This window comes from Falco naumanni, chromosome 5 (assembly GCF_017639655.2).
Source record: "Falco naumanni isolate bFalNau1 chromosome 5, bFalNau1.pat, whole genome shotgun sequence".
Classification (NCBI taxonomy): Eukaryota; Metazoa; Chordata; class Aves; order Falconiformes; family Falconidae; genus Falco; species Falco naumanni.
Genome location: NC_054058.1, coordinates 32,581,406 through 32,597,254, shown reverse-complemented (window position 1 = coordinate 32,597,254; position 15,849 = coordinate 32,581,406). Strand labels below are relative to the sequence as shown.

The 15,849-nt window shown below is 44.2% G+C and overlaps 1 protein-coding gene across 2 annotated transcripts in view; it reads left to right on the top strand.

Moving 5' to 3' along the window:
• The window catches only part of SYN3 (synapsin III), a 206,742-nt gene that overhangs the window by 181,655 nt on the left and 9,238 nt on the right, over positions 1-15,849 (top strand). For both annotated transcript variants that reach the window (XM_040595651.1, XM_040595650.1), the window contains exons 10-12: positions 1,777-1,851; positions 5,168-5,270; positions 10,854-10,988. In XM_040595651.1, coding sequence (XP_040451585.1) covers positions 1,777-1,851; positions 5,168-5,270; positions 10,854-10,988 — 313 coding nt within the window. The remainder of the gene's footprint in view (positions 1-1,776; positions 1,852-5,167; positions 5,271-10,853; positions 10,989-15,849) is intronic.

Here is a 15,849-nt window from a genome sequence, read left to right as displayed (position 1 = left end):
ATGACTGGCCCAGAAGGCTTCAGCTGAAGCTATTCCATTTTAAAACAGCAAAGTTCACTAACAGGAAAGTTAGGGATACAGCTTGGAGAAATATTTATATCTTATGCCCAATATTGGCTGGAGATGGGTAGGCATAAACAAGTCAAACCAATCAGCCCAATGGCTAGAGCAGAGTTCTTATTTTGGGAGCTTTTCCACATCAGATTTCCTTGTAAAACTGTATAGCTGTGGTTTGGTTTTCTCAGGGACAACACAGCTGCTTACATTTGGTATGCCAGGTACATTTTCTGAACAGTGATATCCAATCATCTTCTCACTAATCAGACTCCAGGAGTTCTCATCAGTACTAATGGTATGTTGGATGCCATCTGCCACTGCAGGGCAATTTTCTGAACATAAATGTTAATAAAGAGTTGTTCTTCCCATTGCAGAACTGAAAAATGTAATCCTAAGAACCCCAAGTCAAAAGAGAAAGAGAGGCTGAGGGTTGAATACTGACCTTACAGGCAACCAAAGAGCTCATAACAATCAAAGCTTGAGGAGGAACCCATTCTTTTGCTTAGAAAGTAGGGTAGGAAGATGGATGTTGGTGAAGGGAACAAGGGACAAGAGTCAACTCTCTGGAAACACAGTCATTCAACACAGTAATCATGCTCCTTTGCCCCCACCCCTCCCCCTTTATATACGGTTACAAAAACCATTTAGATTTCACAGCAAGTACATATATCACTTTAGAAGAGAAATGGAAAAAGGACTCCATGCTGTCCCTCACCAGAGTAAAGGGGAACCTTAGGTAGTCAACTATAATGATGCAGGTTTATAGCCTAGCAGGACATCAGTATTACCACTGTTTCATGTAGGTTTGCAAGTTCAGAGTCTCTTTTCCACATCACGTGCAAAAGGTGAGAGAACAGGCAGCAAGGGTTCCCACAACCTCATGCTGAAGTGTTGGATCATACCTCATACTCGCCTCCTAAATCTTTACCTAAATCTTCCTCAGCATGGAGATGCTCCCTGGATGTATCCTGTCAGCTTGTTGACTTGTCCTAGCTTGCACACTATGCCAGGGTTATCTGCAGTGTTGCCACAGCAAGCTGTCCAGGGTCTGCCTTGTGCCTAAGGTCAAAAAAAAAAGGAAAATTTTCATCCCTTGATGGATGATGATGAAAACCAGAATTTGGCAGCAACAGTACCTTTTTTGGAAATTAACCATCAGTTACAGCTAACCAGACTCCAACAATTTTGCAATTCTACATTCTCCAAGTCCAGACACAGTAAGCCACAGGCAGGTCAATGAAAACTCAGTGACATGACACTTCTATGACACCAGTACAATTGAAATCAAAGTTAGAGACCCAGAATGTCAGAGCTGGCATTTGTGGAGCTGCTCAAGCAGATGTTTGCCTGGAAAGTTGCTTTTCCATGGACAGCAGATGCTACCATTGCAGAAAACAAGGGTGATTATCCCAGAGATCTTCTACAGACTTTTCAGGTCTCCTAGGTCTTCTGTATAAAGAAAGTACTCCCAGAGCTTGATGTGTGCTCAAGGTTCCTTGGAGGTTTCCCTGTCTAACTCCTCATTCAGTTTTTCATGAGTCTGAACAACATAGCCTGTATGCAGTGTTGTTGAGGAAGGATTTGGAAAGGCTTCTGTGAGGAAGAATCTCATCCTCTCCTGTACAAGCACTGAGTCAAGAATGAGGACTACAGTATGAGGGAGGACGGGGCAGGAGTGTATTTTCATGTTGGGGTTATGTTTTTGGTTTGTTTTCCTAGGAGGACATCCATCTCTGGAAACTGGAAGGCAAACACAGGTTCTGCGATGCTAGAACAGATTGCAATGACAGAGAGGTAAGGAAGAGGGTTTCAAGACAGCATTCGATATTCTTGGGTTAGAAGGGAGGAATTGTATTTCAGACTTTGGTTAATTGAGAGAACTGGTATTTGAGGTCTCCTGGGAGGCTGGATAAAGGAGTTTAAAAGACTAAGTGTTTCCTTAAAAATATACTAAGGGCACAAACACAAACTGTCCTATTTTGGAGAAGAGACTGGAAGTACAGCTAGAGGCCAGCATCGCTAAATCATTAGATCTTTAGTGAATGTAGCCACAGGAAACAAGGCCATATTGCTAAGGTCAAGCACACCAGCACAAATATGTAGGGATAAAATCAGAAAGGTACAGCACAAAACAAGAAGTAACAAGAAGTTACTGTAAGTACATTAATAATGAGAGGCAGACACAGAAAAGTGTTATTCTGCTCAACAGAGGGAAAAATCTGTCAGCTGAAGTGTTAAAAGCTCTTTTTTGCATTCGTCTCCCAAAAGTGGACACTGGTTTAGGTAAGGTCTTCTCACTGCTGAACTGAGCAGAAGGAATAGCCTCATGTATATCTTACAGACTAAAATTTGCGAATGGTCCTTCAATATATTCAAATCACTGTGATATCTGCTAATATTGCAACTCCATGACATTGTTGACTCATGGTGACATGCTTTGCTGTAATTCCCAAACCCTATTCTGCAGAACTGCTATCAAGTCACTTGTTGTCCATCCTATTTAAAGTAAATTATTTGTATAGAATGCATAACTATGTGTAGGCACTCATTCCTAGTGAATTTTTTCAGGTTACACCTCCAGTTTGTCAGGATCATGATTAATTCTGTCTCTGTCCAGGTTTGGGCACCACATTTGCCAAGAGATAGCAAGAAGGTGGAGAGAGCCCAAAGGACAATAAAAAGAATGCTTAGAGAAAACATAATCAGCCTACGAGAAAAGTATGCAATAATAGCTTATGTAGTTTTCCACCTTTTTCAGTTAGCAGACCACTGTATTTTTCTGGTAAAAGTGTAGACTTGTGCATAATGAATCTATGCCTGCAGTGCAGAGGTTCACTTTCCTCCATTAGATGTCACAGAGCTGGAAGAAGGTGTCCACAAGCTGAACACCGCTTCATCCTAAAGATGGAAAAACTTGAAGGGCACGAGCTCTTCAAATATGTGAAAGGCTGCTAATAGGCATTACTCATTCTTTATATCACTAGTACAATACTGTAAGAAATTATAAGCTTAAATTATAGTAGAAAAGGTTTGTTTGAATATTTCTAATATTTCCTAGCAGTAAGGATAGCATAGCGCAGAAATGGATTGCCTGGAGGAGGTGAGGAATGTCTGTACTCCTTCAGATCAGATTAAAGAAATGTCTCCTCTTTGGAGTACAAGAATTGTGCGGGTGATCATCTAAGGTCCCTTCTGCAGCTTTAGTCCTGTGAAACAGGGAAGGCAAGTGAAGCTCCAAATCAGATGCTGAATGTGACTCTGCAAGTCCCTAACAGGACTGTAGGAACTGGACATTATTATACATTGAAGGACGAAGGGTAAACGTTCCCTCATTGCAGTATTGTAGGACTAAAACCTAGATTCCTGTCAGCCTGTCAAGATGCATTTTGAAGGTTAATTTTATAGATGTAGTACCAAATTCATCACTCTAGCCTTATCCAGCTGTGAATGCAACAAATTCTGAGGAAATCTGTGAGTCATTCAGTGCATGCAACAAGGCAGAAATGTGCTGGAATGCTCTGATGAGGTAGAAACAACCTGAAGTACCTACTGCACTGAAGAGTAGCCCAAAGAATTTACACGTTCAGGTAATAGTAGGCAAAATGGCAGTCAATCCTCTGCAAATGCTACCCCTGATGCATATGCATAAATACACACTCTTCTGTCCCATAGCACTGCTGTTACAACCCAGCAGCCCTGATGCCTCCCGGTGCTCACCTAGGGCCAGCAGCATTGAAGACACATAGCTATCAGGGTCTCTGGCATGGGCAACAAATCTTGGAGCCTGGCTGCTGAACCCAGACACCTAGAGATGCCCCTCAGGAAGAGGGGTGGTGCCCACGATGATGCCCCTGGGTGTGGGGTCACGGCAGTGCATGAGCGGGGCTCCCGTGCCTGCTGCCTGGCTCACAGGGTCCATAGTTCTCCTCTTTATGCTGTGACTTCTCCTCAGGCACTGTCTTCTTCAGGGAAGCTGGGGTGAAGGTGCTTGGCCTCTTCATTAGGGATAAGGGCACCAGTAGTCATATAAGCCATATTCTTGCTTCTTCCCACAGACGTTGTGTTTGCACAAGTTGGTCACTATATTGTCAGGCTATGGGGACTCTGGCTGGCTTCAAGGACATAAACTTGTTCTTTGGCCAGAACAGCTTTTTCCCAGTCCCTGTAGGGTCTGTGAAATGTCAGTGTTTTCATGAGGCTGTGGCCTTCCTTCCCCTCTCCACATATTGTCATAGCCCTGCTTATAGATCTGCTGTTCTGAAATTATTATTTTTATTGAAATGGTTGGGACTGCTCTGCAGCTGCACAGGAAATAAAACCAGGCCGCTTCATTCCCTCCTCATTTCCACAGCAGGGGATGTCGTCCCCCCATAATACGCCTCTTGTAATTCTCTCTGCTCCTCTGACACCAGGATAGCTCAGGGGGCACCAGCTCACGTTCCTGTCCTGGGATGGCTAGAGAAAAGGGCTGCAGTCTGTAGCTCTCCCTCTAACAAAACAGTCCCTGGTCCACATGATGGGACCACCTGGCTAGGAGCAGCACCCCAGGGATAGAAGGGAGGCAGGAAACTGTAAAAGGATGAAATTGAAAGAGTAAATTGTAAAGTGCAGGAGCTGCTGGATTACAGATCAGGGAGGGGATGGCTACTCCTTGCTCAATTCTGCACTGACTTTCCAATCCTATTCCAGCTGCATCAGGAGAAAGCTGCCTGTATAGTGGACGGCTTTCAGGCAAAGCCAATACAAATGGCTAAGAGGCCAACGCTACTGGGAGATTAAATGAGCTAAATATTTATAGCTTGGCTAAATGACAACCAACTGGAGATCTGATGTAAATACCAAGGAGCAAAAGAAACATTTTTAGGTGGCTTTGAGGGCAGGATTGAAAGAATCTGAAATGAAGGGAAACTTTAGGCAGGATTCTTTTTTTTAATCTATCGTCTGTGTAAGAGAGGGAGGCAATGACCCAGCAGAGCATATGAAGTATGCCCTGTGAAAAAAAGGGCTCCTGATTCTCTTTGTGCTCCTATGGGCAGTAGGATGGGTGGCTGTATTTGGTGGACTACCCAATGACAGCTAATCCTAGGCCATGCTTCTGTGGTTTCTGCAGGTACAGACTCTGGGCAGATGCCTGCGCGGAAATGTTTGGAGGGCTTGACATCTGCGCTGTCAAAGCTGTCCACAGCAAAGACGGAAAAGACTATATCATTGAGGTGAGAGCATGGGGAACCTGAATGCAAGTCTCCTTTGGGAAGTGTATCTGCAAGCATACTCCCTTAGAGTTCATGTGCACCAATTTGCTCACTTCCTTCTGTGTGCATGGTCCAGCAGTCACTGCTCCTTCGTGCCTGCCTGCATCCTCCAAGCTGTGGCCCACTGATACGCAAGGAAGCGAAACTGGCACACATGCAGCCAGGTGTCAGGGCTGAAGTGCTTTCATCTCTCAATGTGGACTGTGAAAGGAAAAGGAGAGCCACAGACTGCTTGGTCACTCCAGCTTTCCAGCTGATAAATCCCCACAGTGCATAACCTTACCAGCACGGGACAGATGTGAAGCTGCCTTCTTACAGAGCACATAACACCCTGCAAGTGTTGCTGGCAGCATCCAAAGTTTGGTGTGTCTCAGTGCACCGGTGTGCCAGTACCATCCTTCTTAGGCTGAGCACTTGCAAAGCCAGTGCATCTCCCAAAGCTGGTAGTAGGGATCAATAGCATCATGAACAAACATGCTCATATTCAGCCCAACCTGAATTCAAGTGATGCTAACATATTAGTGATAGTAACCTCCCCCCATTACCCACACAGATGCCCAACAGATGATTAAGTCCATTAAAAATCTCAGTTTCTCCCTAAATGAGCCTATTTTTCTCCAATCACTTTAAAGGGAAACTCAATATCATAAGTCCTAACTACACCTAATTTAAAAGAGTAAAATAAATGGTGAGAGTGTAGCAAGAAGGTCCGTAAGTAGCAGGCATGATTTATTTAAAAAAACAGGTGTATTTTCTAAAATCTTTTGCCCAGACAGCATTCACTACAATAACAGACCAGCAAAACAAAGCACCACAGAGTTACTTTGGGCAATGTGGACTACAAACTTTTGTGTTCAGAGCTGGACAGACTGTGGCTCCGAGAGCTAAAATTCAATGTACTTCTTGCCAGGTCAGGAGGCAGACGTGGGAGAGGGGTAAATAGCACGTTCAGGTCACCCTAACAGGGCAGAGAAGGAAAAGCTGGCCAGAAAATCAAAGTGGAAACTTAAGAGACTCTCCGGGGGAGGAAAATCTGGCGTATAAGCAAGTGCCTCTGTCACTGTGCGACTCAAGGAGGCACAGCATCTGACTTGCTGTAAACTCCACCGACACAGGCCAGCCGCAGAAGATGAGCAGAGCCAGCCTATGGCTTCATGCAGGGGTGCTGACACACTGGAAAGCTATGTGTGGGAGAGTCCCACCCGCTGAGGGTTGGGTTGCTGATGAGAACCACATGAGCCCTCCAGCGACTGCGCATTCCTGCATTATGTGTCTGCTCTCGGGGGAGCAGTGACCTGTCAAAGGCCATGTGATATAAGCGTGCTGCCAGCAAGCAAACACTGGTGAGCCTCTGTCTTTCCTGAAGGGATGAGGCCACGGCTGATGGGTCTGTTCCTGTATGTAATTCATCAGCACCTAGAGGAGCACCCCCCAGAGCAGACCGTCTCCCTGCCACACACTCTTATATCTATGCACACGTAGCTGAGAAAGGAAAAGCAAGTAAGCAGTCTTGCTAGAGATGACTGTAAGGACATTTGGACTATGTCCATACATGGTCAAACATGAGATGTGGTTTTCATATCCCTGCATCTATTCCTGCACATAAGCCTATGTACGTGCACACATGGCCAATTCTGTGCTCAAGGATTATATGCCTCTGTCTGGGTATACCTCTGGGTTTTCACATCTGCCCCCATGTGTGACTGGCTGGATGAAAAGCACATCTGTACACTAACAGCCATCATCAGCTTGCACACAGAGAGAAATGCACGCTAAGACTCCTGTGTCTGAGACCAAGGTAAAAAGAAACTGATCTAATATGACACAAATCAGAAGAAACACAACAGCTTCAGATGGATCATGCTGAACTATCCCAGTGGAGAACCTGATTGAGCTGGCCTGACATACCAACAGCTAGGCAGGCATTCAGATGCCAGGCTGATGGACATTGTTGGGAAAGGAGTAGAGTAGTGCCATACAAAGAGCAGAACAAAGCCAAACGGGCACCTTTTCTACTTTATGCAGATCTGAGGGAGACGCTGACAAGTAATTAATTGCCTCCAGCCTACTTCCTGGGGTACTTTTCTTGGTCTGAAACTGATCCTTTATTTTGCTTTTTTCTTTTGATAGTGGGAGAAAAAAGTTATTTGACAGTGTGACAGTTGTATTTTTCTTGGTGAGAAGGAACAGTGTGCTGTGACATTTTACAAGAAAGCACACCTAAATGAGCTGAACAAATACGGAATTTGCACAATGCAGTCGCAGGCAGTAATTACTTTTCACAGTGCAAAGCAGTTCTCTAGGAAAGATTCGTAGAGGTAGTGATGGGCAGTTCTGTGAACTGAGATTTATCACAGTGGTTTGTTGCAAACAGAATCAGATAAAGACAGATGAGTTATCAACACAGTACAAGCATAATCTTGCACCCATGGTATTTGTTGTTACTTGAACTTCACCTTCTTTTGTTTCCCCATGGCAAACAGCAGAATCTAGTACGTTTCTGCCCGTCAAAGCACTAGCACATTATGCACCGTTTTCAAGGCTCATATTGAAAACTTGGAAGAAATCAGTAGACTTCTTCAAAGTTTCATTCTATTAAAGCAGCTGTGAAATTAATGGTAAATGCTGGTACTTCTTTTTCCTCTGCTTTAAAGAACTTTGCCACTTTAAGGGAATATTCAGCATGAACAGGCAGCAGTTCATCACTGGATCAGAAGGCCAGCTCCCCAAAACAGTGCAAGTTCAGTACCACTGTTAGCAGCCAGATTCTCAAAAGAGCTCAGCAGCGTGTATGGTTTAATAATCTCCCCCCTCCCTTTTTTTGTTGATCTAACCCTTTTCCACATCTCTGCTATGCTGACAGATATGGAGTGAGTAGAGGGCAAGTAAAACGATCCATGTGATTTATTCTTCCTCCTGTATCAGCTAAGCCCTACCTGCCATACAGATAAGCTGTGTTACTAGACATGCTCCTCGCTGCCCTGCAAGAAGGCCTGCCCATCCCTTCAGCACTGCTGTATCATTTCTTTTGATACGTCTAATCATCTGTTTCCTTCCTTCCTTCCTTCCCTGAAAGCCACCTAACACTCTTGCTTATGCACATCAGAGCGTAGAATAACAAGTCCAGCTTTCAGGCCTCAGTGCCAGATAGGCACAAGGGAAGGACCAGGATGGGGTTTTCCTGAGTCTCTTCTCTGCCCCGACACTTTCCGCTCTCCCCCTCCTAAACCTTATCATGCAACAGCAGCTGCATCAGCAGCAGCCACTGACCTCGGGCAGCTACAAAGGCTGGATCCATATGTGCCGACATCTTCTTGTCTTACCCAGCTGTTCTGTGATCTCCCCAGGAACGGGTGAGTGCAACCCACCTGTGATTCACATACTCCTCTCAGCCATTTGATTTATTTCACCATTAGCATTCGTATCTGCGAAGTTCCAGAGCAATTCCCCTTTCCCCAGAGGACAGACAAGGTGACATCTCATGCTCCTTTTCAGTTCAGTGGCAACCAGCTGTGTCATTTTGCCCACAGAAATCACAGCTATTACCAAAGGCCTTCCCTTGTGCGTGTGATTGTTCATTCCCATATCTGCAAACCTCCCACCCCTCCCGTTCCCCTGCCAGACCCTACACAGCAGGACTGGAGACACCCTCACCCCTGGTGCACCCTCACTGGTTCAGGTGGGACCTGCTCCAGGGTTCATTCCCTCCGGTGCCTCTGTTTTAGAGTATTTTCCCCTTCCTCTCCAGCCGTGCTGCCACAGAAATAGGGGAAATCAGTCCTCAAGATGAGGAAAAGAGGAGTTTGGGGTGTTTGAGTAGAGCGGTACCCCAGCTGCTGGCAGGGAGGGCGAGGGAGCCAGGCGCCGGCCAGCCTGGCGGCAGGGTAACGGCATCATCTAGCGGTCGGCCTCGCACGGTGCCTCGCAGGGAGCGGGGAGAGCTCTCTCCTCCTGTGTGGAGCTGCCAAATGAAACGCGAATGCTGCTGAGGTGGGAGCGGAGGAGGGGGAGACCCGCGCAGGAACCTGCTGGAGGGCCCCCAGGAGCCCCTGGCTGGGGACACACGGACGGGAGCCGGCCGTTCCCTGACATCGCTGGGAAACATCTCCTTTCCCCACCTCATTTTTCAGTGGAGAAAGCGAAGTGGCCAGCGGAATGAAAAGCCACGTAGTGTATTAACTGAGCAGGTCCATCTAATTTTTAATTCTCTGACCCCCTCCTTTCTCCCCCTGGGTCATGTTGGCCATGGAGATAAACATCAACTCACTCTTCCTGCAACCCCCAGTTAGAGCTTCCCAGGCAGCTTCTCCAGTGTTCTTAGAGATACCACCTATAGAAATTAATCCAAATTAATATTCAGCAAGAAAAGACCACAATACAAACTCAGTGAACTCACCTCACTGACCTCCCCTGCTTTAAATAATAATAATAATAATAAAAAAGAAGGGTGCAAAACTTTCCATTTCACTCCAAGAGTGGCCTCTTGCAGCCTTGCCAGGGTGGAGTGCACTTCTGATTGTTATCTAAGCATGAGTCAATGCCTTTCTTGAGCAATGCAACCTTTAACTCTGCATTTCCAGGGTTTTTAATGTTTGGTTTAAAAATAAAAGCAAAAGAAAATAAACTCTTTCAACCCTGATATTTTCGTACAATTAAATTTACTCCAGCTGAATCTGAACTTCATCGTAGTGCAGTTCTTCCTGTGGGATTTAGCTAATGTTTGCAAAGCACTTGATTTATGATGAACTGTTGAAAATTATGTTTAAGGCTGCTATACAGCTGAGGGTCTGCTGTGCTTTTGTTATTATTGTTGCTGTCAGACCACTTCTTACCTCAAAGACCCTCTGACTGTTCTCCTTCCCCCATACCCACGGTCTTGCTTCCCACCTTTCCCCAGCGCGGTTGTGGTACTTGCTTGGGAAGCAGTCGTATAGCAACAATAACAAGACAAGCAGAGAGTAGGTTTACTTTCCTGCACTGGGTGCTGTTGTTTCGGTGACATCCTATTCATTACACATCCGCAGTGTTTATTTCATCTCTCAGGGTGCAGTGCTTTGTGTGGATTAATCCCAAATGTTTCCTGGTTTCCTCTAGTCCCTGTTGCTCTCACCTCCTCAGGCATCAGCATATGTCGTTTCTCTTCTCCTGTGGCTCTTTCTGCCGCAATGTCACCCCCAAATACCGTGGGACAATGCCAGGGAGACCTCATCCATCAGCAGCATCTCCTTAGGACACGTGAAGAAGAATGTTTGTGTTTAGCTGATTTAAGAAGCCTCCAGCCACCAGAAGGCTTGGCTTGGCTTCCAAGCTGTGAAGGGAAGAAAAATGGGGAGTGGGGGGAAGTACATCCTATTTCCAAAAAAAAAAAAGCAAAATCCCACGCCTCGGAATGTCAAGCGTGTTTCAGCATGGAAGGGAGTGGTAACTGTAGGTGCTGGCAAGGATGTGGAGACACAAAACAGGCTAATGTGAGAGGTGAGTTGAAACAGGCATCTGCCACCAGGAAACCTCCTTATTAACTGTTGTTTTTCCCTCCTGTGGCAGGTGATGGACAGCTCGATGCCCCTGATCGGGGAGCATGTGGAAGAGGACAGACAGCTTATAGCCGATCTGGTTGTTTCCAAAATGACTCAGCTTGTCATCACTGCTGGATCTACACTGTCACCGCTGAGGCCTTGGGTATGAGCAAAGAGAGACCTTATGGCCAAGTTGTTTTCCTGAACTTTTCTCTCTGTCTCTCCTCCCTGTGGGTCAGACATCTCGGAGAGTTGAACAGTCCCATATGAGAGTGTGTTGGATAGACTGAGTCCTACTCTTCCAAAGAAGTCTCTCACAGACTCTTTGAAGCGGGTGCTCTAGGAAACACCTCTCTCTCCCTTCCTCTCCCTCCATTTAACTGTGACATCACACCAGTAGTGTGGTCCATGCACTTAGATATTGTGGCTTGCTAAATTCATAGATTCATATGGAAGACAACCACTTTTAAAGGTTCTTGCAATACCCAACTTAATTTCTAACACCATCCCTCAGGATAGGTTTCATTCCAGTTTTTGCATCTCTGATGAAAATCTGTGCTTCCCAGAACAGAAAACGGGAATCTCCACCAAGAGTTGTTCCATTCCTTATTGGAACCCTTCCTCTGTGGAGATGCCTTTCACTCCCTTCATCAGGAGGAGGCTTGACTAATGCTGAATTTGTATAAGAACCTGTCACTTTTGCATTTAAAGTGATCTCTTAGTGCTTCTTGTGAACAGTGAGGATCAAATGCATCTAATCTTAGTGCCACATTTCCCAGAAGCAGTCCTGTATAAATGAAACACGGCTGAACATCAACTGTGTCTCCAGGTGCATGTGCTACACCTCTTTCAGTGTCTGTCAGGGACCCAAGCAAGAAGGTTTGAGGATAAAAAATCTGTACAAAAGAAAGGACAGGAAAGTAAACAGGCTGAGGGATAATACTGACTGCAACATACTGGAACAGTTGTTGAACATAACCACTTTATGGTTTCTACTTTTGTCATATGGCAGCTCACTCCTGCGAAACCAGGTCTCCGGCATGAAGGTATTCAGGGTAACTCCAAACCAAGTTTTAGCTAGAGTAAGGGGGTAAACATTTAAGAGATACTAAAAATGCTTAGAGGTAGGAAAAGTGATACAGAAGGGATAGAATTTACCCTGGCCAGAGTGGAAACAACAATTGCCATCTGAAATAGCCAAGATATAGAGTATATAAGCTACAAGCAAAGGGGAAGCCAACAGAAACAGGGAAGTTGGGCAGACACATCTGTTTTCTATGTCTGTAATATACTGGTACAGAATAGGATTGGATTACAACAGATCAAAAATAGGACTAAAGTAAGAACAAAGCAAATGGTCTTGAAGGGATAGGACGTCAAATAAGAAAAGGCTCTTCATCAAGAATACAGCCTACAGGTATCTGTATACAAAATCAAGGAAATTAAAACCACAAACATGTTAACTAGAGTGTTTTGCTATAGAGAAGGACCTCGGTACAATGAACATTGCAGAAACTGCACAAGCTACAACCACTAATATAATGTTGTAACACATAGCTACAAATGTGCAGAGAGAAGTAGTTACACGTGGGGCTGGTGAAACACGGAACTAGAGCTACAGGTGAAGACTTCCATGGAACGAAGAAAAATAACAATTCCGAATTCAAGGATAGCAGTACTGAATACATAGAAATATGAATCCTTGGATATCCTATGGGTATGCATAGGATATCTGTACATATTCCTGGATCTGTCTATACTTGTCTCTGGATCAAGAAGAACTAAGAAATTATGAAACTGAGTGCACTGCACTGACAGAGATGGAAGAAGAAACCAGTCATAATAATGTGAGACTACAGCTATCAAGAAGCAAGTCAAATAGCACAGTGGGACAGCAATTCAGAGAGAGTTCTCCACCTCTGTAGGCATCTGTTTTCTGGAGCTGTTTTCTGGAGTTTTCTCCAAGTGCAATAGGAAACAACACCTTGACCTAGCCTTAAGAAACACCCAGGTACAAATTCAGAAAATTTGTATCATAAAATCATAGAATCATTTACTATGTACAGTTAGGTATGATGTCCAAGGGACAAATGTGATATCAAAGTAACAGTATGACAGAAGCAGTTAGAAAATAAAATTAATCAACTGCCTAGCATTGAAACTAAAACTGTATGGGCATTATTTGAGAGACTATTGTTTTCCAGGTTATGTGTATATACTTTTTTTTTTTCTTTCTGATCTGCCTCTGAACCAGGAATGCAAGAAATAAGCTTCTAGAGCTAAGTGGCAAAGTGATAGAGGACATTCAAGACAAACAGGGGGGAAAAAACCTTCTAATTTTGAAAATCTCACATTTAAGAAGGCCTTTATGCACCATCATGCAAGTTAGGAAAGGAAACATAAAAAACATAGAAATGTATTTTGAATAGCGGATAGAGGGAAGAATGAAACAAGTTCTTTGAGTTCATCGGAAGATGGAACCCTACCAAAGAATTGGTGGGCTTTATGGATCATCTAAGGTTAAGGGAAAAAAGGAAGACAACAGGGACAGTGATCTGGCTCTAGTAAATTTAATTGATGACAGTGTGGAACTTCTTAAACTAGATATAGTTCTTCCTGATCAGAAAGACAGGGCAGAGAACAAAAACAGTGATTAAATCAGTGATGACTGATATTTTTAAAAATCATTAAGCCCCAAGACCCAGATGGCTATGTCCAATGAACTGAATTTAGGAAGTGACTAAACTGCCAAGAAAAAATGTACAATTTCATTAGAAACAGTTATTGCTCTAGAGGATTGGTGTACAACAAATACAAAATGTGTGTTTAAAGAGTTGTAGGAGCAACTCACAGACCTTACAAATTATCTCAGACTATAATTTAAAGAATAATACAGAAGACTAATAAACTAACAGAACCACAGCTTAAAAGCATCTACCACTTCTTTTTTTTTTCAAAGAAAAACATCCCATTAATTTCCTTTTGATTATTTTCCCCTCATTTCTTCGAGAATTCTTTCATAAAGTGGTAGATAACAGGCAATCAGTCAAAATAATGTAGCTAGACTGTCAAAAAGCCTTAGGCAAGGTATCAGACAAGAGCTATTCAAGAAAGCAAGCAGGGAGGGTCTAATAGGCAAAATTTCATTGTGAAGCAGAAGCTGGCCTCAGATAAAGACAGAGACATGAGAAATTGTAATTCTTGCGAACAGTTAGCAGGGGGGACACTTAAGGGATACTAAGCCTGGTCACGTTGATAATTGGTTTGGTTATAAGCCTACGACAGGGCCCGATGGTAATGACAAACTTGTTTTCATGCCTGCCTACAACATGAAACCTGGTTTCATGGTTACAGCTGCGGTTCTCCCCTTGCTTCTCTGCCCCACTTCCATATCTTCCCCTCACTGTTTCCCTTCCAAAGGCAGAGGACATTGGGCTGGCCCTCACTGCTTCATCTCTGAGCCTCAAAATCATTTCTGAGAAGCCTTGGTTAGCTGTAGGCAAAGGCCGTAGAGGTGAATATGAGAACTGATTCCCTTTCTTTGGCTGGTCTTATCAGAATGTCTCACAGCATTAGGACAGTAAATTTCCGTGAACACCAAGGCAAGGTTTAGTGTCCCAAGCTATACAGGACTAGAAGCCAAGAACAGAAAATTTCGATTTCCCTCCCCATCCATTTTCTAGTTCCAGACAAATAGTGTAAAAGATGGGCTGGCAACCTTGTCACATTTATGTCGGTTGAAACTCATTTCAATGCTTCTGACTATGGAACATTTCTTCCCATTTCCAGAATCACTTAGCTCATTCTCTGACCTTTCAGGAGCCTTGAGGACCCTTTTATCATTGTGTTCTCCATGTAAATAGTCTGGCATGTAACCAGTCTATCTGCCTCCAGCTTCCCCTGCTTTCATAAACAATTTTGTGCAATAGGCTTACTCAGACTTTTGTTAACTTTGGACCGGCCCTTTGTGCAACAATTCTGTGTTGCTTCATCTGTTTCTTAAAATATCTGTCAAAAAGAGTAAATAGCAAGAGAAAAGAAAGTGCAGATGGCACCAACTTATGTGCCTTAGTCAGGACCAAGGATGGCAGTGAAGAACATCTGGCAGAGCTCCGTATGTTAAGTCACCACAACAGCAAATGAAACTCCATATAGAAGATTGAAAGGTAGGCTGAGCTGGGGGTGGAGAGAGAGAACATAAGTAATCTGTAGACCTTGCAAGTGGCACTAGCCATTACCCTTGAGAGAGACTTGGTCGCATACAGGCTAATGAAAACCATTGCTCAGCCTATGGCTGTGTTGACAAGGGAGACGCAGGAAATTAGGATGCAGGAGAAATGAGCTGGTGATGTATACAAAGACCCCAAATACTGCCTCATCCGGAATAATGTAAGCAGACCTACTTCTGGCATCTGCAGAAGGAATCACAAAGCTGGGAAAGAGAAGTGGGTGATGAAAACAATTAGGGCCTGGAAACATTCCCTTGGAGGGACTGAAGGGATTCAGTCTCTTGGCTTTAGAAAGGAGGTGAATGAGAGAGAGGGCAGTAAAGGTTTGCAAAATAATGAATGGCCTAGCAAGGGCAGGTTGTGAGAACCATTCTCAAAACTCAGAACAAAGCAGTGGAATTTAGAAATGGGAAAGGCAATAAGGCTGAGAGCTGAACAAGCCTCAAAGGGTCTGGGTGTCAATATCAAAACAAAATACCTGGAACTGTTGCAAAGATTTTGTGGAGCAGATAATAAGCTTCATGTTTCAGTCTTGAAGCTGGCCCTTGCTTATTAGCAATCAAGAGGAGACCCCTTAGGGTAAAGAGATGATTACTCCATAGATGTTTCCATGTTCATCCCTCCTTCCTTTGGAACATCTGGTGCTGGCAACTGTCCAAAATGGGAGATGGGACTAAGAGACCCCCTCAGGCCTAATAAACTTGGTAATTCCTGATTGCCTAAAAAACATTCTAAACTGTAACTTCATTGTTATTCCCTGTGAGCAAACAACTTCTGCGCTTTTTATTACTCAGC